Source organism: Amblyomma americanum, chromosome 7, assembly GCF_052857255.1.
Source record: "Amblyomma americanum isolate KBUSLIRL-KWMA chromosome 7, ASM5285725v1, whole genome shotgun sequence".
NCBI classification, from domain to species: Eukaryota; Metazoa; Arthropoda; class Arachnida; order Ixodida; family Ixodidae; genus Amblyomma; species Amblyomma americanum.
The window spans coordinates 28,461,267-28,484,606 of record NC_135503.1 but is presented as its reverse complement, the minus strand read 5'-3'; the positions used below and the strand labels follow the sequence as shown (position 1 = coordinate 28,484,606).

Here is a 23,340-nt window from a genome sequence, read left to right as displayed (position 1 = left end):
GCCTCACTCTCCACCATCTCTATCTTTATCTCTATACTTTACAGACACACCTAGCCGCTATTACAGTCTCATCATACATTGTCAGCCAGCTGTCACTCCTTACTGTCATACAAGCATTCGTACTTGTTTCGTAACACGCTGAGATTCATGACCGGGACGGCCTCCTCCGGCCATAGAGTCGCCGTGACCTGGCGACCTTTGCCGACTGTCGGCGGCGTCACAGCGGATGCGAGGCGGGGTAGAGATGCAGCAAGCGGAGCCGAATCCTCGCCTCTGTAGAGCAGAAGCCGCTTAGAGCCGAGCCGCGCGCAGTCGCGGAAGGCCAGCGGCCGATTCGGGCCGGCGATTGGCCGTCGGTGCAGAGGCCCGTGACGACACGCCACCGACACTTCCGGCGCGCTGCTTCCGGCTCCCCGGTCCAACCGTTCATCCGCCAGCGCTTAGCGTAGCGTGAATTACCGGACGTGCTGCCGCGGAAAAGGTGGTGGAAGTGGGGAGGGCTGAGAGGAAGTGTCCGACGAAGCCAGTTCCGCTTTTCACCCATGAAGGTCCCGTCCTGGTTCAAGGATGTTGTGTGAGCTGCTGCGCGTTCGTGTGTGTGCTGTACATGGGCCGTTCTATCGGAGCCAGCGGAAGAACAGTGTTGCTCGGCCTCCTTTTCAGTGTTTTTGCAGCTCGCGTAGTTCGCCGAAAGAAATATTTTAACAGGCGTACTGCTTCAGGCTGCTACAATGTTTCTGTGTGAATGGTCCTGTTTGCTGGTTCGGTCGCCATTTAAGAGTGGTACGCTGTCCTCGCCTAAACACTTTTCATTCGAAAGTATAGCCGCGTTTACATGAATGCAACACAACTCGACTCGAATCGACTTTTTGAGGGAAAGTGCAAAAACGTCGAGGAAGAGAGTAGCGGACGAGTCACCCGTTTCCTTCTCGAAACCTACTCTTTCCCTCAAAAAGTTGACTGGACTCGACTTCTGCAGCATTCATGTAACCGAGGCTTCTCACCAGTCCCATCACAGGAAAAGCCGGCGGCGTGGGCTTTTTTGCTAATATTAGTGGTGTCAGATGGTACAGAAAATCCCAATGATGGCAAGAATAATGTGGTGACGTCAACAAGCGGCCGTATGACGCACACAGAAAGCCAAGCACCGCTACCTCAAACAATTCTATAGATGCTGCTCGTCTATACATTGCCGCGAATATTTGCAGTGTTTGTTAGTTTTTTAAATCTGCCGCGACACCACTTTATCGCTTTGTTTGCGACGCAAGACGCGACTAGATTTATCTCGATTGATCGCAGCCAGGCAGAGCTGATTCTACGTTGTTCCGGAATGTTCTAGTAACTTTGCACTCTTTATCTCGAATGTTCGCTATCAGCTTTAAATTGAGCACGGCCGACAGCGGCGGGCATTCTGTTCGACGACCGCCGAGCACGCTTGTCGCTTCTCCGCCGCCGAGTGATTCAGTCCATTTTGTGTGCAAGTCAGCCCAATAAACAGTTCTTTTAGAAGACTCTTTCGTCCGTCTTCATCGCTGCTTCGACTGCCGTCACCACTACGTGACAATATACTCCCCACCGTCCAAACTCCATGTGGCGCCATTCACTTGTTAACATTCGTACCAAAATTGTGACGCAACCGTTTGCCGTACAGCGTTCTAGGCGGTGTTATACGATTTCTCGTTGCTTACACGTGTTAGTCAAGTTGGAGGCTACCTTGTGAAAGGGATTGGAGCCGACGACTTATGCACCAAACTTTCGCAACAAAATTGTGACTCAACCGTTCGTCGTACCATGCTCTGGGTGGTGTGATACACCTAAATTCGTATAAAGAAACTTTAATGCATGGACAAACCTTGCGCGTAAACAATACACCCAGGAACAGTAATGCCTTCGCATTCCTACACGTAAGCAGTCTTAAGTGTTTCTGATGAAGCTTTTATATTTAGTTTCACGGTTTCCAAGTATTTAAAGACAACTTCATTGGGTTGCCTTCTTTATTACGTTCGCAGAAGACGAAAATGAAAACTTTTGAGGGGTTATCTGTCGCAATCGCAACCATAGAGAATGCAGATTTCAGTGACGGAGAAAAATAGTAAGAGAGAGAGGTAAGGTTTAATAGCATGCTCCAGCAGCAGAAAAGGAAACGGAGACTACCTTACGTAACACGAACGCGCGTTGACCCCACGTTGTTACCTGCGTCTGCAGGCTCAGACAGCAAAACATGTTCTCGTGCACTTTTTCATTCGTATAAAGGCAACTTATTTTTGGAAGCAAAGCGCCTCATTTAGACGTGACATTACACTTGAGGAAGGAAAAAAGAAAACGAATATTGAGCGAGGCTTTCAGTGAGTTACAGAGCAATGCGTCCCCTTTTAGAAGGCGTTGCTGAAGCATGCTGACACAGGAACTGTATTGCAGAGCACGGATTAGTCATCGCACCCCCGCCGCAAACAAAGGGGCAAGCTGTTAAAGTAAAAGCTCCCCCCCCCCCCCCCCCCTGTTCTCCTTTCCTTGTTACAAAGGATAGGAAAGAAAAAAGCAGCTCTTTTGACAGGCATGGATGAACTGGTCACCGAGGGGTTTCAGAATTTCTGACAGAATTGCATCTCGAAGACTGAAATTGCATGACGGCCTAAACTCTATTCCGGTAACAGGAAATAAAGAACGGGAGAGAAGGTATTTCTTCTTTCCTCCGCCCTCTTCCCTGCATCTTCTCAGCGGGATAAAAACGTTCTGACAGCGCTTTTCTGCGGGTGACATAGTTTACAGAAACATGTTGAAAATTGCACGAACCAGAGCAGGGGGAAATATAAAGCCAAAAAAAACTCACGACGACAGCCCATGACGCATGACGTATTTTTATGCGTTTTATTATCTCATCCTGGTTTGTCCTGTGTTTAGTTTGTTCGTTCAGTTCTATGTGCATTTTTTTTCTTTAGGGTGGTGGGGGAGGGAAATTCACAAGACAGAGGAGATTCTTTTTTAACGACCAGCTGTTGTTGTTGTGGGTGGTGGTGGTAGTGGTTTTTATTAAAATAATAATAAAACAAGGAAGGAAAAGATTTTTGCTAGCCCCGGCATCTGCCATTGATACTGAAGCACCTGAGCTGGGGCAGCGGAAATAAAGGATAGCAGGCAGAATGGAGAAATGGAATGAATGAGATGAGGGGACAGGAAGACAGGATAGGGGGAGAAGTAATATATACAAACTATTTACACAATAGTTTGTATATATTACTTCTTGGAGAAAGGTGATTTTCTGTAACTGAACCTACCCTTCCCTCCACGCGCACACAGTCATTAAAAAAAAAAAGAAAGGCGTAGTTCGGCTTCCTTAGGTGCATATTGTCTGCGGGTGCCTTTGTCACCTCTCCTGTATTCATTGAAGTCTCTCCTACTCCGCCTTTGTCGTCTCAGAGCCTTCTGTGTTTTGCGCATGCGCTTCCTATTGCGTTCTTGTTTTCTTTTCATCCTTCCTGTTATGCCCGAACACGCCACCCGGGGCCAAGAATTGCAGGCCACCGTCTATGCGGATAGGCTGACGCTTGTCCTGTATCTATTGGAAAATATATTGTACCGCCACCACCGCCGCCTTATTATCACTGCTTCATATCCTCATCTTCATCCAGTCTACTATATACAGAATAATAATAATAATAATAATAATAATAATAATAATAATAATAATAATAATAATAATAATAATAATAATAATAATAATAATAATAATAATAATAATAATAACAATAATAATAATAATAATAATAATAATAATAATAATAATAATAATAATAATAATAATAATAATAATAATAATAATAATAATAATAACAATTGGTTTTGGGGGAAAGGAAATGTCGCAGTATCTGTCTCATATATCGTTGGACACCTGAACCGCGCCGTCAGGGAAGGGATAAAGGAGGGAGTGAAAGAAGAAAGGAAGAAAGAGGTGCCCGTAGTGGAGGGCTCCGGAATAATTTCGACCACTGGGGATCTTTAACGTGCACCGACATCGCACAGCACACGGGCGCCTTAGCGTTTCGCCTCCATAAAAACGCAGCCGCTGCGGTGGGGTTCGAACCCGGGAACTCCGGATCAGTAGCCGAGCGCCCCTAACCACTGAGCCACCGCGGCGGGTGCATATATATATATATATATATATATATATATATATATATATATATATATATATATATATATATATATATATATATATATATATATATATATATATATATATATATATATATATATATATATATATATATATATATATATATATATATATATATATACAGCGGACAAGAAACCGGTTTAGGTTAACCTCTCTTCCTTTCCTCTTTGGTGTTGTGTCTCCTTTGTACCCTTACTGTTAAGCTGTGTTCCCAACAAGACCGCTCGCCGCGGTAGCTCAGCGGTTGCAGCGTCTGGCTGCTTAGCACGAGCGCGCGAGCTGGAAGCCAAATGAAAAAAAAAAAGTCCGTGTGCTGTGTGATACCAATGCACGGTAGAACACCCCAATTGGTCCAAATTAACCCGGAGTCCTCCACTATGACGCCTCGTTCTCTCTTCCATCTTTCACTCTCTCCTTCACCGCTGCCCGCACGGCCCAGTTGAGGAGTCCGCCAAAAAGTGAGACAGTTACTACGCCCTTCTCTTTCCTCAAAAGCAACTATCGCTTTTTTTTAACAACCTGGGCACATTTCTTATTGTGTAAATAGTTTGTACATATTACTTCTCCCCCTATCCTCTATTCCTGTCCCCTCACCTCTTTCATTTCTCCATTCTGCCTGCTATCCTTTATTTCCGCTGCCCCAGCTCAGGTGCTTCAGTATCGATGGCAGATAGCGGGGCTAGCAAAAATCTTTTCCTTCCTTTTTACTATTATATTAGTAAAAAAAAACCACTACCACCCTTTTTTTTACAACACGACCAGCAGTCGTCATCCACTGCCATCGAGTTAACAAGCAGACATTGGCTCAGTTTTTTATTCTTCCAAAAGCGGGCCCGATGTCCCAATAGGATATCACCGCATTAGCAATAAACTTGCGCTCTCTGATGGAAAGCAGGCACCAAGCGCCCGACGCACCCCACACTGAACTGTCGCAGGAGCGAACAAAACGCGGGACGCACAACGAGCGCGGCGGTAAGTGACAGGGGACCGCTGGGTGCGCAGGTTTCCGCCCTGATGGGGCCATCGCGTGAGAGGGGCGCTAGGAACAACGCCTACAGTTGTCGCCGCCGCCGGTGGCAGGAAGTCCGTACGCTGGCCAACCCCCGCGTCACACGCGGACGCACTGCGGGGAGGAGTGGGGTGAGCCAACGACTGCGAGAGGCCGCTCCCAGCGTGTGTACACCCCAGCATGGCAATACCGCCGTTTATAGGGCAAGAGCGCTGGCTTTTCGAGCGATGCAGGAGGCAGTGTGCCACACGGTGCTTTAGGCATCAACTACTACAGGTGCATGAACATTCGAACTCAAGGAACACATCCACTTCGGCTAACCTTTCGGGAGGAAAATAAGGCCGTTTCTCTCGATGAGGAGGGGGGAGGGAGGGGGGGGGGGGGGCTAGAGTCACCTTTATTCAAACGCAGGGAAAATCATCCATTGGATGTTTTGTATGAGTTCGACACGCAAGTTGTTCCCACAGCTGGTAAGGGCTAAGTCCAGCATGTCAAAAAGACGTGAGCGCTGTCACAATTCCGACCTTCAACATATCACGTACACAACAAGGCCACCAGCGTAATCGCTGAGTAATACAGAAGACTACGTCAGCAATTATGACTAAGGCATAGTGTACACACACACACACACACACACACACACACACACACACACACACACACACACACACACACACACACACACACACACACACACACACACACACACACACACACACACACACACACACACACACACACACACACACACACACACACACACACACACACACACACACACACACACACACACACACACACACACACACACACGCGCGCGCGCGCGCATATATATATATATATATATGAAGGGAGCCAACAGTCACCGAAACCAAGGTGCATAGGGGAATGTTTCAATTCTTTTTTTATGTGTAGCGCTAATCAGTGGGATAATAATACTTGAATTAATCTATCGCTTAAAGAAGACTACTTATAAAGCAGCAGAAAAAACAACCATGCCGCCGGTGGGATGGTTGTGTTTGGCTCCCTTCATATGTTTGTCAAAAACAGGTCCCAAATTTCCTTAACCTTGTCTGCTATATATATAAGGCTGGTCATCCAGCCGAAACGTCGTGAATTAAATCCTGTTATGTTTCTTCAATTTTTGTGATTTTATATATATATATATATATATATATATATATATATATATATATATATATATATATATATATATATATATATATATATATTAGCAGACAAGGCAAAAGAAATGAGGGGCGCGTTTGACAAATACATTAAGGAAGCCAACAGTCACCGAAACCAAGGTGCAAGGGGAATATTTCTAATTTTTTTTTTATTTGTAATGACAATCGCTAGGTTTTTAATGGTCGTGGGTTCTGATCCCACCGGCGGCATGGTTGTTTTTTCTGCTGCTTTATAAGTAATTTTCTTTAAAAACCAAGCGATTGTCATTACAAATAAAAAAAAATTAGAAATATTCCCCTTGCACCTTGGTTTCGGTGACTGTTAGCTTCCTTAATGTATTTGTCAAACGCGCCCCTCATTTCTTTTGCCTTGTCTGCTAATATATATATATATATATATATATATACACACGTTTGCTGCTGCCTCTGTTGTAGCTCCGGCTTAACGGTATGGCGCTATAGCGTTAATATAGGTTAATGCCCATATACGCAGAATTCTATACTTTACATCCACAGATCGCTGGGAGTCTTCATACCAATCCGCAACGGTGCAGCGGTTAACCACCACAGCCACCGGTGGTGCTTGTGAGACCCAGGTTGCTATTCTCGAGCAATAGCAACCTATCGCGACCAATAATTAATTTAACTGCCGCCTGCCGCGGCGGCTACTTTGTTCACAGTCCATTGGGCAGGTTGTGATGTTGTCGCAAGGCTCGCACCAAGTCACGCGTCAAAAGCTATGACTGACTTACATTAGAACAAACTCAGAACGAATTGCTGGGTTAGTTGGTAATTCATGCTTACATTCAAACAGCGCGACGGTTCAGCCGCGTCTTCTGGGTCAGCAGCCGAGCACCATAACCACTGAGCCCCTACGTGGCTCCATTAAGTTTTGACTCCTGCACTGTTGCATTGAAGGACGTTGCATTCATATTGAAGTTGGGAGATCCTGAGCACAGCATTCTTATATGGCCACTTAATTACTTGCGCCGCTGGTGGCCTTGGTCTTCTCCTTATGTCGTCACCCACCTTTCAGTGCATACATCACACCACCGTAGTTCTGACCATTTCCCAAGATAAAGGATCATCGGAAGGGTGCGCACTACGTGCCCGACGCAGAGATAACCAAGATAGTGCGCGGTTGGTATCCTCAACTTGCAATCATAACTTGCAGTTTAGGAGGCAAAATGTGTTGCTGCAGAAAAGTGACTTGAGCTTTTCAGAGGAAAGTGCTGCACAATCCGTGAGAGTAAGGCGCCACAGTAGAATTAAAGGTCGAACTTATCTACCCAGAGTTCTCCGCGTTCATCAACCTGTTGATTATGTGCGAACAAATCTTACACTCATACACACAAGGCGGCGCCACAACAACGCTGCCGAATGTTAACACCGTGCCCAGGAAAACCCCAAAACGTATCGCGGCTCCTTCGGTTCCGCTCAGGTTTCACCCTTCTTCCCCACCACTCAGCCCCGAGCTCTCTCGACGGCTGACGCCAAAAGCCTCAGAACGCGCCAGACTTTTCAATACCACAAACGCCGCGCGCATACAAGTCGCGGCCGGCAGCAGGCTCGCAGCGCGCGCCCACACAAACAGGCGACGTCACGTGGAAGAGCTCGGACGTCTCCGCGCGGGGAGGGGGGGGGGGGGGGGGGGGCATATTTGACGCGCTCAATATTCTGCCGGCGTCTTGCATACATTTGTACGGCGCGTCGTCGCTGCTGTGTAATGCAATGTCGCTGCTAAAGAGGGCTGTCGTGTGCGCGGCGTCCCATCCGGCATTCGGCTTTGTCGCCCTCTTCCCCTTCTTCCCTTCCCTCTCCCCTCCACAGCCTCTCCCATTCCTTGCCATCTCGGATTCCGCCTGCCCCTTTCTTGCCTGCACTGTGTGTCAATAATACCGTGCGGCATTTGTGGAAGGCAGGGCAGGAATAACATAGAAATTCTATTCAATTACTATTGAAACAGGATCGAATAAAGTAGTGTAAAATTGGAATGGAATATAATAAAACTTAATAGCACAGAATCGTCTCTCGTCAATGCCTTAACCAAAGCTGAAGTCTGTTTTAATTTCTGCAATTCGCAACTTGTCGCGCTGCAAAATAAGCAAAAAAAATTGTTATCATTTCACCAGCCTTGAGAAGAAGTATGATCTAGTTCCGGCTTGCGCTAGGTGAATAGAATATTTAGTCCTTTTATGTCGTCACGCCCAACTTCAAATACTTAAGATTATTTGTCAGAACTCTATCCTCACCCTAGTTGATGTACTTGCATCCAAGCATAACGCGGTTTATGGCTTGTAACAAAGGCCCTGTTAATATTTACCGCAGACACAGTACTAAGGGAATACCGTGAAAATCCTTTCTCTTTTTGTGTGTGTGAACCGTGAGATTGGTGTAAGCGACTCCATTACAAATCATGAAAGCATCTAAGCCCGTAGATTTATAGAACTATCAGAACTGTCAAATCTATCCAACAGGCGTAAGGCAAACAATACAAAACATTATAATATGGAAAGGATCCAGTACGCTTTAAAGAACGGAGACAGCCTAAAAGCAGTCAGAAGGAAATTAGGCATGGGCAGAAATCTGATGTGGACCCTAAGAGACAAGAAGGGTCATTTCATTTCCAATATGGTTATGATAGTTAAATCAGCCGAGGAATTAAATCTACATGGGCCTGCACAGTGGCCGAAATATTTATGACGCTAAGGTCGAAAACTTGTAGTAGTGTGGACGAATTTGACATCCCACTGGTATATATCGGAAGAGAATGTAATGAAAGCCTTACAAGCACTGGAAATAATAAAAACGGCAGGTGAGGATAAAGTAACTGCAAGCCTGTTGACGGACTGTGAACAGATTGTGCCAGGAAAAGTTGTCACTCTCTATAACATACGAAAATTCCTAATGGCTTTCGAGCCTGGCGTTACCATGGAAGAAGCTAACATTATCTTAATCCTTAAGAGAAGGGACGTGTAGGGCATGGAAATTACATAACAATACAGCTTCCTGGACTTTACTTATAAGGTATTTAAGTTAATGTCTAAAAATGTTAAGGCAACTTTAGACTTCAGTCAACGAAAGGACCACGCTGGTTTTTGGGAAAAGTTACTTGACTGCAGACCATAATCACTCCATCGCTAAATAGGTAAAAAAAGGCGCTGAATACAGCCAACTCATGTGTAGACTTCATAAATGACCAGTGAGCATCCATGGTCGTGCAGGCATTGCGCAATCAGATTAGAGAAGGTGTATATGTAAACGTATTGCAAAATGTCTATAGTGGCGGCACAGCGACCACAGTTGTCCAAAGGGAACATGATACGATCCCATCCAGGAATGGTGTCAGGCATGGAGACACGACCTCTCTGTTGCTATTCACCACGTATTTACAGGAGGCATTCACGGAACTCAATTGGGAAGAGTTATGGATAAGAGTGAATAGAGAATACCACAGTGATCTCTGAATTGCTGATGACATCGTTACCTAACTCAGCTAACGAATTGCAGAGCATGATTGAGGAGCTATGCAGGCGAATCAGCACAGTGGGTTCATAAATTATTAAGAAGAAATTGAAGTAATGTTTCACACATCTCAGAAGGAAACAACCACTTACGATATGCAGCGCACCATTGGAAGTTGTCACAGAATACACCTACTTAGAGCAGGTATTCAGCAACCGTCGACCCTGATCACGAAAGTGAACTAACTAGGAGTATAAGAATGCGGAGTGCATTCCGCAGGTACTCTCAAGATTATGAATGTCAGCTTGCTAGTATACTTAAAGAGGAATTTGTAGAAGAGTTCTATCTTGCCTGTACCCATTTATGAGTGGAAACTTGTAGGCCAATGAGAGGTCTTGAAATTAGGCACACGAGAGGGCAGTGAGCCATGGAAAAGAAACTGATAAGTGTAACGTTAAGAAAAGAGTCGGTCAGGGAACAAACGCTTGTTAGCGACGCCATAGTCGAAATCAAAAAGAAGAAATGGGCGTGATCAGTGCACGTAATGTGAAGACAAGATAACCTGCAAATTCCTTAGGGTAATTGTATCGGTCCCTAAACCGGTGTTGTGCTCATGCTTCCTTTCTGCTGTGGAGTGGGCATGGGGAGGATTCCCTGAGGACCACCGCGAGGGTGGGTGAGCCCTCTAGGGGAGACGTGGCTGCAGGAATGCCGGAAGCAGCGACGACAATAGCGTCCCCACGTGTTCGAACAGGAATGCCGGAAGCAGCGACGACCATAAGCGTATTCGTTCCGGTACTCAGACGACGAAGTGCGGTATCAGTGTGGTCCCCTTCGGTCACGCTGGCGTTGAACAATTGCCCGAGTGCCGCACCTTCGACAGAGCTTCCGCGTTCCGGTCACCAGTACAAGATCTTTCAACCCCTACTAGGAGACAGCCTGCATTGCTGTGTCATGCTGGCGCCTTCCGGGTCAACATGGGCGCGGTACGGACACACGTGCGTGCCCACCTGGAGGCCGCGTGGACGACAACGTGACCGGGTCCTGTTCCCTTTCCATCGACCGAGCTGGGAGAGAACATCAGGACCGCCCTGCCGTGGGCGGTACCATCAGTGCCATCGTTTGATTGGACATCATTCTTCGAACTATATTCCCCAGCTAGGGATCTGGGGAATACGAAGGGTATTTAGGGAGCTGTTGGTTTGGTACCAGAAGAGAGCCCCCTTCTTGAGAGATGTTAGAGACTCCCGACTCCTAAGAAGCTCTCTTTACTGAGAAGCACTCTCAATTGCCCTACTTGTACATAATGTAAATAGTCCTTGTATAAATTTTTCCAAGTTTTCTTCCTCCGATCATCCTCGTCTCTTCTCCGGCCCAGTCACGCTACCTGAATCCCAACAACTGGTGGCAGCGGTGGGATGCTGCTACCTGAATCTCAACACCGGTCAAGCGTAGCAGGGGGCGGCAGAGTCAGCTAAGAGGACAAGATTAGGAAGTTAACGGGAATAACGCGGCAGCAGATGACACATGACAGGGCTAAATGTAGGGATATAGAAAAGGCCTGGCTAATATCACTGTGCAACATTGATCATCACCTTTTCTTCCGTGTTCTTTTTCATCCTTCTTTAATCCTCGTGTATTCAGCCAAATTATTACACTCAGCGCGACTTGACTTCGTTTATAATCTATAGCCTAGCCTAACTAGCCTATGACTCGGATCAAGAAACTTAAAATTCGAGCCCCTCGGACATCAACTCCAGCTGTCGCGGCACTGCACCGATTTCGCCGAGCCAGGAGCAGAAAAAGTGCACCTTGATGCGCGCGACGGTTCCCGGCAAGGCGAGGCTACGAATTTTCGCGCCCGAATCGTGCTCGTGACCGAGTCGCATACAGATGGCGAGACCCCACGATTTTTCGGAACGATGTCGCGCGCTCGTAACAGCAAGATGCGCTGCCAACATGGAGTGACGTGCTCCTCTCGTCTTGCCTCCTCCGTGAAGCGAATGGGTGTCGTCTGCTTAGATTTTCTACCTCCCTTCGTTGCTCACTTGTTTGCCTTTTTTTGTCGCTTCTATGTTCGCAGGCGCGTTTTCCCATCACGGGTAGAGCGCCGGTTCTGTCAACGCGAATTATTTTCGGCGCCTGCTGAAGTGCGCGCGCTTTGTTCTGACACTATTGCGGCTCCACATTCGAGCAGAACTGGGCAACCTTTTTGCTTTTTTTTTCTGCCTGCACGTAACTCCTTCGCTTGTTTACTAGTGCGCTCATGTGAGAAAGAGATTTTATACGTGAGCTGGTAATAGTGCTGTGATTGCTGCCGACGTCAGTCACTCGACAGGCATTTGTGGCGTTGACTGCAGTAGTTCTGCTGCAACGAAATAGGTTAAACATGACCGCAGGAACCTTTGCGTGGGCCGATGCTTTCATGCCTGTAGATGAAGCACAGAAATGCAAAAATCATAGGCCGCGTTTCGCAAAGTTTTTTATGTATTTTATTCTTGCCGTATCTACACCGAAGGCGACGTGGTTGGAAGACAAGATTCAGAGCTTGTTTGCATGTTATTGTCCACTTTTTTATAACCTTTTTCTTCTTTCTTTCTCATTACTATACCACTGAGATAGTACTGTGCGAACCACGATTTTAAATAAAGCACTAATACAAATTTTCCGAGTGGTAACTTATAACTTGAACTCCGTCTGAACACGCTGCCATTTTCCAAAGCCACCAAGACAGCTTTTTTGAAGCAGCAGGAAAAGCGCCGTGAAGAATGTGACTGTGCAAAAATAAAATAAAAATGCAGATATACCCATGCAATGCTGGGCGCAACTGCTGCAGAAACGCATTCCCATCGACTGCGACTACTGATCGTCTACTACTCACTTTTTCAACATCTTTCTCATTTAACTCGCCGCTTGGATCAGGTTCTATTCTCTCCTGTTCTTGCGTTTTAATTCGTACATAAAACTGGGGGCGTGGTGAATTATGTCACTCGTCTTAGCTCATTTTCATGCGAGAGCTTCATGCTGTTGTTGTCCTGACAAAAAATGGCGTATACCTACGCTGGGAGATCCGCCAAGAATCGGGAGGCATAGAAAGGCTATTGAGCCGGATGTATTCGTGGCAAAAAGCGGACAATAAATTTAATAACAGAAAAACAAATAAGGTAAATGGCAACACATGCGGGAGAGCAGCACCCGGGGGTTCAATTAGGTACAGGTAGAAAGTGGACTGAAATCTGTATCGGTGGCTACCCTCTGCTTCTTCGTCATCCACTACTTCTTCTTCTTCACCTTTGTTTTTCCTACCTCACCCCACCTGGATAACGTGGCTAAGCCATCCGTCTACATATGGAGTCACGTAGACATCTTAAGCTATAGACTGCATGGCAATGTCTGCAGTGTATTCCTATAAAAATGTTCTTTGTTGTTATTTAGGTGAAATAAGACCGGCATTAGAGAGAGAGAGAGAGAGAATGAAGGAAACGCAGGGAGGTTAACCAGGTGTGAGTCTCCGGTTTGCCACCCTACACTGGGGATGGGGGATAGGGGTTAGAAAGATGACAGAGAGGTAAACGCAAAAAAAAGGAAAAAAAAAGGAACATGCACACATGGAGACACACACACACAAGGCGTTCCAGTTAGTCTTTCACACAGCCCGGTAGATTGTAAGAAGCGCAAAAGCGCTTGCACGGCCTTCTTCTGCGACGGTAGGTCCTTGCGATGTTGTAGAATTCTTTTTTCGGATAGCGGTTGGTCGTCCAGTTGGTGAAGTTCGTGGCTAAGGCATGCCCTCTGCGGACTGTACTGCGGGCAGGAGCACAATATATGACCAATTGATTCTTCATGGCCGCAGTGGTCACAGGTTGGGGTGTCGGTCATCCCTATGCGGAAGGCTTAGGCTTTAGTAAAGGCAACACCCAACCAAAGTCGATATAAAAGCGTGGCGTCTCTACGGCGAAGCTGTGATGGCGCTCGAAGACTTAATGTTGGATCAAGTGAGTACAGTCGCGTATTTCTTAAATGTGGCTCATTCCATTGCGACTCGGTGCACTGCCGAGCAAGAAGGCGGAGCTTCCGTGCCGCGTCAGTTCTAGAAAGAGGAATTGGGACGTGGCGCTCCTCAGTATGGGCCGAGCGGGCAGCGTGATCCGCCCGTTCATTGCCGATAAGACCGGCATTAAGCTGAAATTATTCCTAAGCTCTGCAGTACAAGCCCTCTTTTTGTATTAAGAAATAAATTGAAAACCACCGACCACGAGGTAAAGGGGACGTCAAAAATACACAGTATGTGTATCAAACATTTATATTCAATATTAAAGAGTGTTTGGCCTAATTGAATCTGCATCCACACCATTGACGACTTACACATGCATCTTTAACAGGCATTTAACATCTTTTCACCTCTTTCAATGCCTCGCTTAAGTGGAGACGATGAGCGTGCTTTCACTCTTTAACGTAGACAACTTCAACAGCGCAGATAAAATGCAAGTATTTCATTCTGCCTATAAAATTTCTTTGGATTAAGATTAAAGATCGCATGTTGGGCTTTCTTCCATTGCAAGCATTTGAGTGCTGCAAACGCAGTGCTTACAATACAAATGAGGTGTGGGGGTATTTTCATTATAGTGAAAGAAGTACATTCAAGATAGAATGAACGAAGAGAAAGCGAAAGGAATACCGTGCCACGATGGTCGAATGTCTGAATAAACTATATTTGGATAGTGTAGCTGTAGGTAGTACCATCTAACATCGCATCGCTTGCGTTGCCATTGCTGCTTGCCCGCCGAGTTCACTTCATCCATACCGTGCACCAGCTTTTTAATATGCTATGTTGGTTAAACCACATCACAGTGGTATTGGTAATAAATGCTATAGGAGACAAACGAGGCCACTAAAAATATTCTTGCTTCACAAATTTGTTGAATGAAACGTGGCCACAGAAAGCGAACAGCACACCATGTGAAAGTGACTGCAACACTTTCTTATGTTCTTATCTTACAAGCAAGATTTCTCGCAGAATTTGTGCGTTGCCGGTAACGCTAAAGTTGCCAACCAGAGCAAACAACGGCGGAGACCAAAGCACTGTTGTCAACAATAGAGCACCACTGGTAACATTTCCACCCATAAAAAGGTAAGCGAACAGACTGAGGTACTTGTTGCAGAAAACTGGTTGGCTTAAGTGCACATCAATGCTGGACACTGAACAGGCCTTTCGACGCACGCTCACGCTGCATACAAGCCAGTTTTACCGAGGACTCTGGAATCAGCAATTTGGCGCAGGGTTTCCCGTCGTGCGACTACCAGTCACGTCTTTTTGTAGAACAGGAGGTAAGCGTTTTCCAAGAGGAAAGGCTTGGTCAGTTCCTCCTCCATGTCGTCCACAAGGGTCACCAACTCGTCGTCAAACTTGTACCACTTCTCGCCACGCAGGTGGTTCTCCGCGGCGTAAGCGATGTAGTGACCGTCTTGCGTCGACCGAGTCCCGATGTGGGCCACGATGCCGTACAGCCTGTACTGAGGCCACGTGCCCGAACCGTTGGGCAGGCACATGTTGATGCTGGGTATCTGGATGGGGTCCCGAATCTTGTGCGTCTGGCCCGTGGCGCTGTCGTACTGGAAGCGTAGCAGTTGCAGGACCACCGCGGAGGGCGTCTGGGAGATCATGGTGCGGTGCAGCCAACTGGTGTGTGCGGCCATGTTGCAGATGGGTCCCGGCTGCAACTCGTTTTCGCTGCTCGTGTCGCGGCTGTCCATGCGCTTGGCCTCAGTGAAGGACACGAGCAGGTCGTACAGTCGCATTACATCCTTGCCCTCGCTACCGGCCCTGCCACGCTGGTCGATGGTGATGGGAAGCACGTTGTACTCCTGCGTCCGGATGCTCGTCTTGAGACAGGAGGTGCACTGGTGTATGTCCGACGTCTGACCCGTGAACAGATGCACTATGGGAGAATCGTTGCCGCGCTCGTAGCTTTGCCAGCCCTTGTAGGCCACCAGCAGGATCCGGTCCAGGATGCGCTTGTTCATCGTCGAGATGGACACCTGGAAGAACTCGGCGTTGAACTCGCCCGATCCGCTGCCGTTTGCCTGCTGGCCCGGCTTATTGCGTTGCCGCCGGCTGTTGAGTATCTTGTGGAGGACGTTGAGCAACGTCATCACAAACTCGGCTGCATCCTGCTGCTCCTGCGTGCTGGACGAAGTGGACATGAGCTGTGGCATGAAGTGGCGGCAGAGCCGCACGAAGTTGTCCTGCGTCGCGGGCTGCAGGTTCCTGGCGACGCACTCGACGTGCAGGTTCAGGTAGCTCCACAGAAAGGCCTCCTCGTTGGAGCCCATGACGAGGTTGCTGTTCTGCACCCACTCCTGCATGAGGCCGTCCATCTCGGGCGTGCGGAACAGGCATTGGAGCGAGGAGATGGCGAAGCACAGGTTCTGGCCGCGATTGACGAGACCCGGCGGGAGGGAGCTACCCATCGAGCCCGACCCAGCCGAGGCGAAGGTGAGCTTGCGATGTAGTTGGGAGAGCATGGACGCCCGGCCCAGCTTAGACAGTGCGGGGCCGTCGCGGGCCGGTTGCATGGTAGATGGCCGCGGCGGAAGGCTGCCGGCCGGTGCCCAGCCGCGGGCCCATACCTTCCGCGCCGAGGCTCCCCCGCGACGACCTCCGGGATGGCGTTACCACCCACTGTTCGCTTCCCCGCCAACTTACGGGCGAGCACTTCTTCTTTGCCCGCGCTTCACAGGGGGCGCCACCGTCAGAGAAGCGGCTGTTGCTTTTGTTGGCCTCAGAAAACACTCGTGCCAAGAAGGCCAGTGGTCAAGAATAAGGCAATGAAAAAAAGAAAGAAAATTATTAACATTGATTTCGAATAAGATGAAACAAATTGAATGTTGTGAATCTAACGAGTACTGACATTAAGAAACGCGGAAATATTGAAAGCATATTAACGGACAGGAGACATCATTTCTAAGAAAAGCGCAATGAAAATTAATGTCAGCAACGTAGCTGTTCCTATTCGAGATGGAAGTACTGGACCCACGTATACCCCACACCGAGAGACATGCACCACGAGTGTCAGAAGGGCAAAAGGAAAAACAGAGTCCAAGCCCTGAAAAAAACAAAAAGAGTCCTATCAAAGGACCTGAATGCGGTCTGCGTGGACATCGGGGCCTGCACCGAGCCAAGTAAGTTCACTATAGCTGCGGTCGACAGCCAGAAGGGGCCAGTTATCAGGGCTTCGATCTATGCAAAGGATCCTGCGGAAGCGGAATCACTGGCCATAGCCATCACCAGCAAGGCTCAAGACCAATGAGGGAAGTCATCTCATGTAATGACGGACTCGCAACAAGCATGCAGGGACTAATTTCCTAAAAAACCTTACGGAATGGAGAGCACACTATTAAGTAGACTCTCTCACTCACACAGAGTAACATGGACACCTGGACACGAAGGCCTAGACTGAAACAAGGTAGCGAATGATCTAGTCCGAGCTCTCACAACCCGGCCGGACCACACCTCTACTCCACACACCCTGAGACGTTCCCCTCGCTGGTTGACTTTCTGAGTGTCGAGAAACCATATGCCATCCAACTTTGGTTAGAAAGAATACATTTCTCGCCACCACACAAACTATCAGTCTCTGAAGCCATAGACTGAAGGAGAATACAAACTAGCGCATTTCCTAATTTTCACTAAACAAAACTAGTCCAACAAAATATCCAGGTTACTCTCCTTGGTGCTGAGAAAGCCCAGCGCTCTATATTATACCTCATTGGAAATGAAAAGACAAACCAAACCAAACCAAACGTTAACAGGGCAATTCTCGACAAACGAGCAGTGGGAGGCGGCGCTGACCAGGGACAACCTGGACCGGCAAGCTTGGATCATGCAGCTAGTCCGGAAATCAGCTGCCGCCAACGGGGCCTTGAACTTGGGGCACAAACCACCCGGCTCCTGCAAATTGTTGTTCTGGCTAAACAAACCTTTTCCCTCTCTCTCCCTGCAGGAATGAGCAGAAATGTCGGTGGCCGTATTCATCCTAGAGGCTCCGAGGAGGAGGGTAGAAAAAATTCAGTGTGAAGCCGTACTGCTAAAGAAGAAATTCCGAATACCTAGTTTCAGGTGAGGAAAAGCGGCGATAGGTGGGCAAAAGATAGTCGGTTCTTGTTCAGCACTGAAGTGTCACACACAGGAGGTCATCGAACCAAATATTTCTTAGAGCTTTTAATCATGTGTGTGGGTCTGTCATGCTTTCTTCTTTCCCTGCGTTCGTCACGGCGACAGGCGCTGCCAGCATATATAGACCCCTGCATTACTCAGGTTAGCCAACTCGCAGTACGCATCACAATACCAGCGATTTTTAGAAATCATTTCCAGATGGTGACATCTCGGCCACAGCGCAGGCTTCAACTAGAGGAGAGAGAGATAGACAGAGAGAGGGAAAGAAAGAGAAGAAAGAAGAGCCAGTAGAAGAATAACGAAAAATGGAAGTTGAGGAACAGAACAAAAGAAGTGAGAGAGAGAGAGCAAAGCAACCGCACAGCCCAAAGCCACCGCAGAGACACCTGACGACAAGGTGAGGCGTCATCTCTCCGAGGAAAGTTCTTTCGGCGCCGGAGCGCGTACAGGGCTCACTTGCCAACTCAGCGAGCAGCTCATCACACGTCCTCTCGTCCGGTGCGGCAGCATCCGAAGAAATGGAAGAGAAGAGCGAGGCGCCCGGTGTATATATACGGCCGCGAAAGGAAGGGGCGCGGGCAACGACGCCAGCCCGCGCGCACACACTCACGCAGTGAGCGGCGGCCGCACCCAATCACGTCAGCGCATCAAAGCAATTTCTCGGCCGTTTCATCGCGTAAGCGACCTCGGCCGGATACGGCGCGCGGGCTCAAAGTGCTCCTGGATGTCATGAAACTTTAATGGCCGCAGCGGGCGGCCCTTCGTTGCGGCCTCTTGCGTACCCGCGGGGCTTTTGTTGGAGCTGCCCATCCTCCATCTCGTCGTCGCGGTGGCGAAGAGCTGGATCCCGAGCCGCGGCCAATGCTGCTGCTTGTGCGCGTTCGCCACCAGCGCCGTATAGGAGCGGAACGAATTCGAGAGCCTCGTCTCGCAGATAGCGAAAGAGGCCGGCTTCTTCTTTGCCGAATTACGCCGAATGGAGCTGCGGTGTTAGGCTTCGCGCGTGGACTGCGGTTTCGTACTGGGTAGCAATTTTGTAAGTGCGTGAAAGCCACATGGGCCTGTTGGCCTGTCGGGCTCGTGAGGGAAATCAATCAATCAATCAATCAATCAATCAATCAATCAATCAATCAATTAATCAATCAATCAATCAATCAATCGATTCATCAACCCAATCCATCCATAAATCAATCCAATCAATCAATCAATCAATCAATCTATCCACCAATCAATCAATCAATCAATCAATTGGACTTTAGCTCTTAAGAAGTAAGCTCAAGGAGGTATACGTGTTTAAGCACTGGATCGATTTTGGCGGAACCACTCTGCTTTCAACAAGCTCTTACAGAGTTGGGCAGTTTTCCCACTGCACCTCTCGCGCAAGGTTATTCACCGCTCACGGTCCTTTACAATACAGGGTGTTTCTAACTACTCATTACAGATTTTTATTTATAGAGCCGTGAAAGATACTGCAGTAGGCGGACACTATTTACGCGATATAGTCCAAGGAAAATACTAATAACTAACTAAAACGATCTTATTAACCATTTTAGTTTTAGTTTTAGGTCTGAAGATTATATTGCGAAATTGAAGGCCTGCCAAAATTAAAGGCGAGCACAGCTTTTGAAATTCCAGAAGGGGCACTATGCTTCGAGATATCGAACGTTTGGTCCAAAACCATTGAAGGTTCGGCAATGGACATCTGTGAAAACGAGGAAAATTTAGAGCCGTTTTGGGCGGCAAAAACAAAACTGCCACAGTGGGCAGTTTGCTCACTATCCGGCGGGCAGGTTGTGATGACGCCGCAAGGTCACGTGACCTACGTGGCCCACATGGCTTCTGGGTTGCTCTCTGGGCCACACCTGCCACAGTCAAGCTCGTACTTTTTCGCTCACAACGCCGAAAGCGCCAGCGCCGGATTTTTTTGGTAACAGTACCTTTAACGCTATCGCGTTAAAATGCTCAGTGACTTGGGAACTCCCTGCCCTCTGTAGATGACTTTTTATCACTCGTCATCATCAACGCAGAGAGGCGTCTCTCTCTCTCTCTCTCTCTCTCTCAAGCTAGCGTTCGACAAGTCTAGGACACTCAGCGGACTTTAGTGTGTTTGCGATCAGCCTGAAAAGCCAAGTCGATTTTGCTTCAGCTCTGGCCGAAAAATAATCTTGTTTCAGCTCTGGCCGAAAAAGAATGTTTGAGAGGATGTTCCAAGTTGCATATCGGATTGACACCACAGCATTAATGCAGATACTTATTCTGTAATGTGGTCAAAAAAGTAAGGCCTCAACTGTGCAACAATTGTAACGCAAGTGAGTTAAGGATCCGGTTCTAAAATAAAGGAACGGTTAGTACAGAAAAGAGATTTTTGTAGAAAAAAAACAAAGAAAGGTGTGGAGCGGACAGTAATTAGATGCAGGAGACGATGCAGAGTAAGAAACCAATGCGGGGTCATTAACTTTGCCTACATTATACACTATTCTTCATTACCATTAGCAAGCGCTGATTAAATTTTATGCGCTGTCTCAGAGCTAAGAATAACTTGTCGTTCGCATAAACAGTCCACTTGACCAAGAAACCCTTTTACTCTAATTTGGACAGCCCGCATTTGAGTATTGATTAGCAGAAAAAGGGCCAATTGGGTCATTCTTTAGAACATGCAGGAGCGTCCACTTTTTAATGAAAAAAATACGAATAAGGGGTAGCTATTTCTGTTCTCGTTCAATAAGTACTCTCCTACGAATGAACGATGATCGCTGTAGTCCACCGTCAAAAGGTAGGGCTCCAACTATTTTTTTTTACTTGCTCTAGTTACTTCGAGCGGCATACCTTACATTCAAATTTTTGTTCCAAGCGAATTTCGAGAATGTAAGAATTCCCGCATTACATAAGGCACCGATAGTTTTGTAATGTTTATGACCCTTTCGCGTCTGTCAAGATAAGCGCATTCGAAAGAGCGGCGACGAACGACTAGAACATTTACAGTTAAAGTGATATTTAAGATAGTTTTTTTTTTCGTCTCCTCGCTTCACAATTATTCCAAGTTATTAATTCGATAGAATTAAAAGCCTAATCGGTAAAACAATGTGTCGCTCATAAATTTCGTCCATTGGCTGGAGCAAAGTGACGTCACTAGACAAGATAAATCCTATTGGCTGAAGAGAAGTTATGTCACCTGGTAAAGGCATCAACAGACCAGCCAATGGGAATGCTCCGATCTGGTGACGTCACTTTCCCTCCAGCCAATGGGAATGCTCCTATCTGGTGACGTCACTTTCCCTCCAGCCAGTGGGCGAATTTTATGACTAACGACGCATTTTGACCCCTTGAGGGTTCTAATGCTATCGCATTAAAACAAAGATGATCTACAGCAGCAGAAGATGCAGCGTATTTCGTCATTCTAGTCCCATGCAGCGCGAACTTAATTGAGCTTAGAATTCATACGAGGATTATGAATGCTAATTTGGTGTGATGAGGTGCTCATCACTAGTTGGAAACTCAGTCGGAAGTTAGTAAGAGATCTCTCTTGCAACTGCTTAGTGACAGTTTTTACATTGTGACTGAATGAAGCGGCAGTTAATTTCATTGTGACTGAATGAAGCGGCAGTTAATTTCACGTCTGCCTGCCGAAGCACTTCTAGCTCTGCTCACCTAAAACGCGTCCACCATTTTTGCTCGCCATCTATTCGCGTCTAACTCCTTTTTACTTTGTTGACGTTAAGCATACCGCTTGAAATCAACGAATACCTAAATAGCAAGCATATTTACGAGCATCTACGTTCACAAGCAAGCCTTCTTTGAGAGCACCTCCTCCTCGTGACGCCAAATCAGATTTGACAAGTGACCATCATCTTTGCTGAGCTGACTAGCCTTTCTATACTCGGAACTAGCCGGAAAAAGAGCTCTACCTTGAGGTGAATTTGTCTGCATCATTTGTTATTACTAGTTATAACTACTTGAACCTCACCTCGAAGCTTTCTTTTTCATGCAGAAGGCTTACATCATATACCCAGGATTATTAAAATCTGCTCTTCGTATCGGAGTGGTAATAGGTTTCAAGGTCACGAGCTTTACTCCTAGCGTGATCTTCGAATACTTTTTTGACAATTTTCATCTTTGATTAAAACTAAATTACTCGCTTAATGTCTTACACTAATACTGTATTCACGTTTTAAATATTTCCCGTTTTTTGAAGTCTACTAGACCTTTGCTGCTTTGAAACCTGACAGCATCTGATCTCTGTGGTGGGCTCGTGTACTGGGGGCATCAGTCTTGCATAGATGAGGATGGGCTCTAAACATATGTACAACATGAATGCTAGACTTGGCGGCTGTTCGCACCGCATCTGCTTATTACACCGGCAGCTAGCGCAGCAGCTTCAGAGCACTGCACGCAACTACGTACACTTGGCTAGAAACACAGACACAGTCGATGAGTAGAGGACAGTCAGCGTCGCCGCTAACTCCTGGCTTCTACACTATTGTTCGCAGCCGGCAAGGAAGGAAAGAAGAAAAAAGAAAGCCAAAATTGGAGGAGAAAACAGCGTGGTTATTAATGACAATAATCGAGGGGCCGCCTTGGCGTCACGGTCCGATTGCGAAGCCGCGATCGAAAAGCACTTTCGCCCGAACAGAACCGCTTCGGGACAATATCTCGCGCCAGCGCGCTCTCGGCGACGAGACAGACGTCATACATAAATGGGTTCGTAACGAAGCCATACCCTCGCCACCATGCAATGATAGGGGAAGAAGAAAGCACTCATCGCGACAGGAAACTAGGAACCCGCATAGAAGTGAAGCTCCCGAAAAGAAACGGCGATGGCGGATGGGCCGAATTGGGGAAAAGGGGGGGGGGGGGGGGGGGGGGCTCGAAATGAACGCGTGGTAAAAGCTTCACAGGCCAAGCGCAGCAGACTCACGCACTGACCGTAACGAAACGCAGCCCACCCCTCTTCAGGTGAGTGTCCGAGCCAGCGGAACGTGTCGGCGTGTACGCGCTTCCTCGTAATTAACGCGAACACGCTTCAAATGGCCGCATTTTTTGTTTCTCCCGTAGTCGAAGCTTTCAGCTTTCTCGGGCGAAAAGACCATCATGCACGTGCTGGCTGTGCAGCCATCAATTTTCTTTCCGAAGCGTTCAACCTTATTGCTTCCTGCAGCCTGTATTTGTCGAACGCGGCAACTTAAAGCGTGTATAACGTTCGACTGGGGACAAAAGTTTCCTGGACGGGAGCTCTGGGAAAAACGTTTATTGTAGCTCCAGCCGCTACCCAGTCGCGTGATATTGTATGAAGGTTTTAAACGCCTAAATGCTTTCCTCTCTTCTCTTAGCG

The 23,340-nt window shown here is 47.4% G+C and overlaps 2 protein-coding genes across 2 annotated transcripts in view; both read right to left on the bottom strand.

The window, feature by feature from the left end:
- The window catches only part of LOC144098744 (calcium-activated chloride channel regulator 2-like), a 573,215-nt gene that overhangs the window by 444,420 nt on the left and 105,455 nt on the right, over positions 1 to 23,340 (bottom strand). The window lies entirely within an intron of this gene.
- Positions 14,680 to 16,582, bottom strand: LOC144097035 (uncharacterized). Its single transcript, XM_077629825.1, has one exon. It carries the CDS (start codon positions 16,409 to 16,411, stop codon positions 15,140 to 15,142), a length of 1,272 nt encoding a protein of 423 aa, XP_077485951.1. The 5' UTR covers positions 16,412 to 16,582; the 3' UTR covers positions 14,680 to 15,139.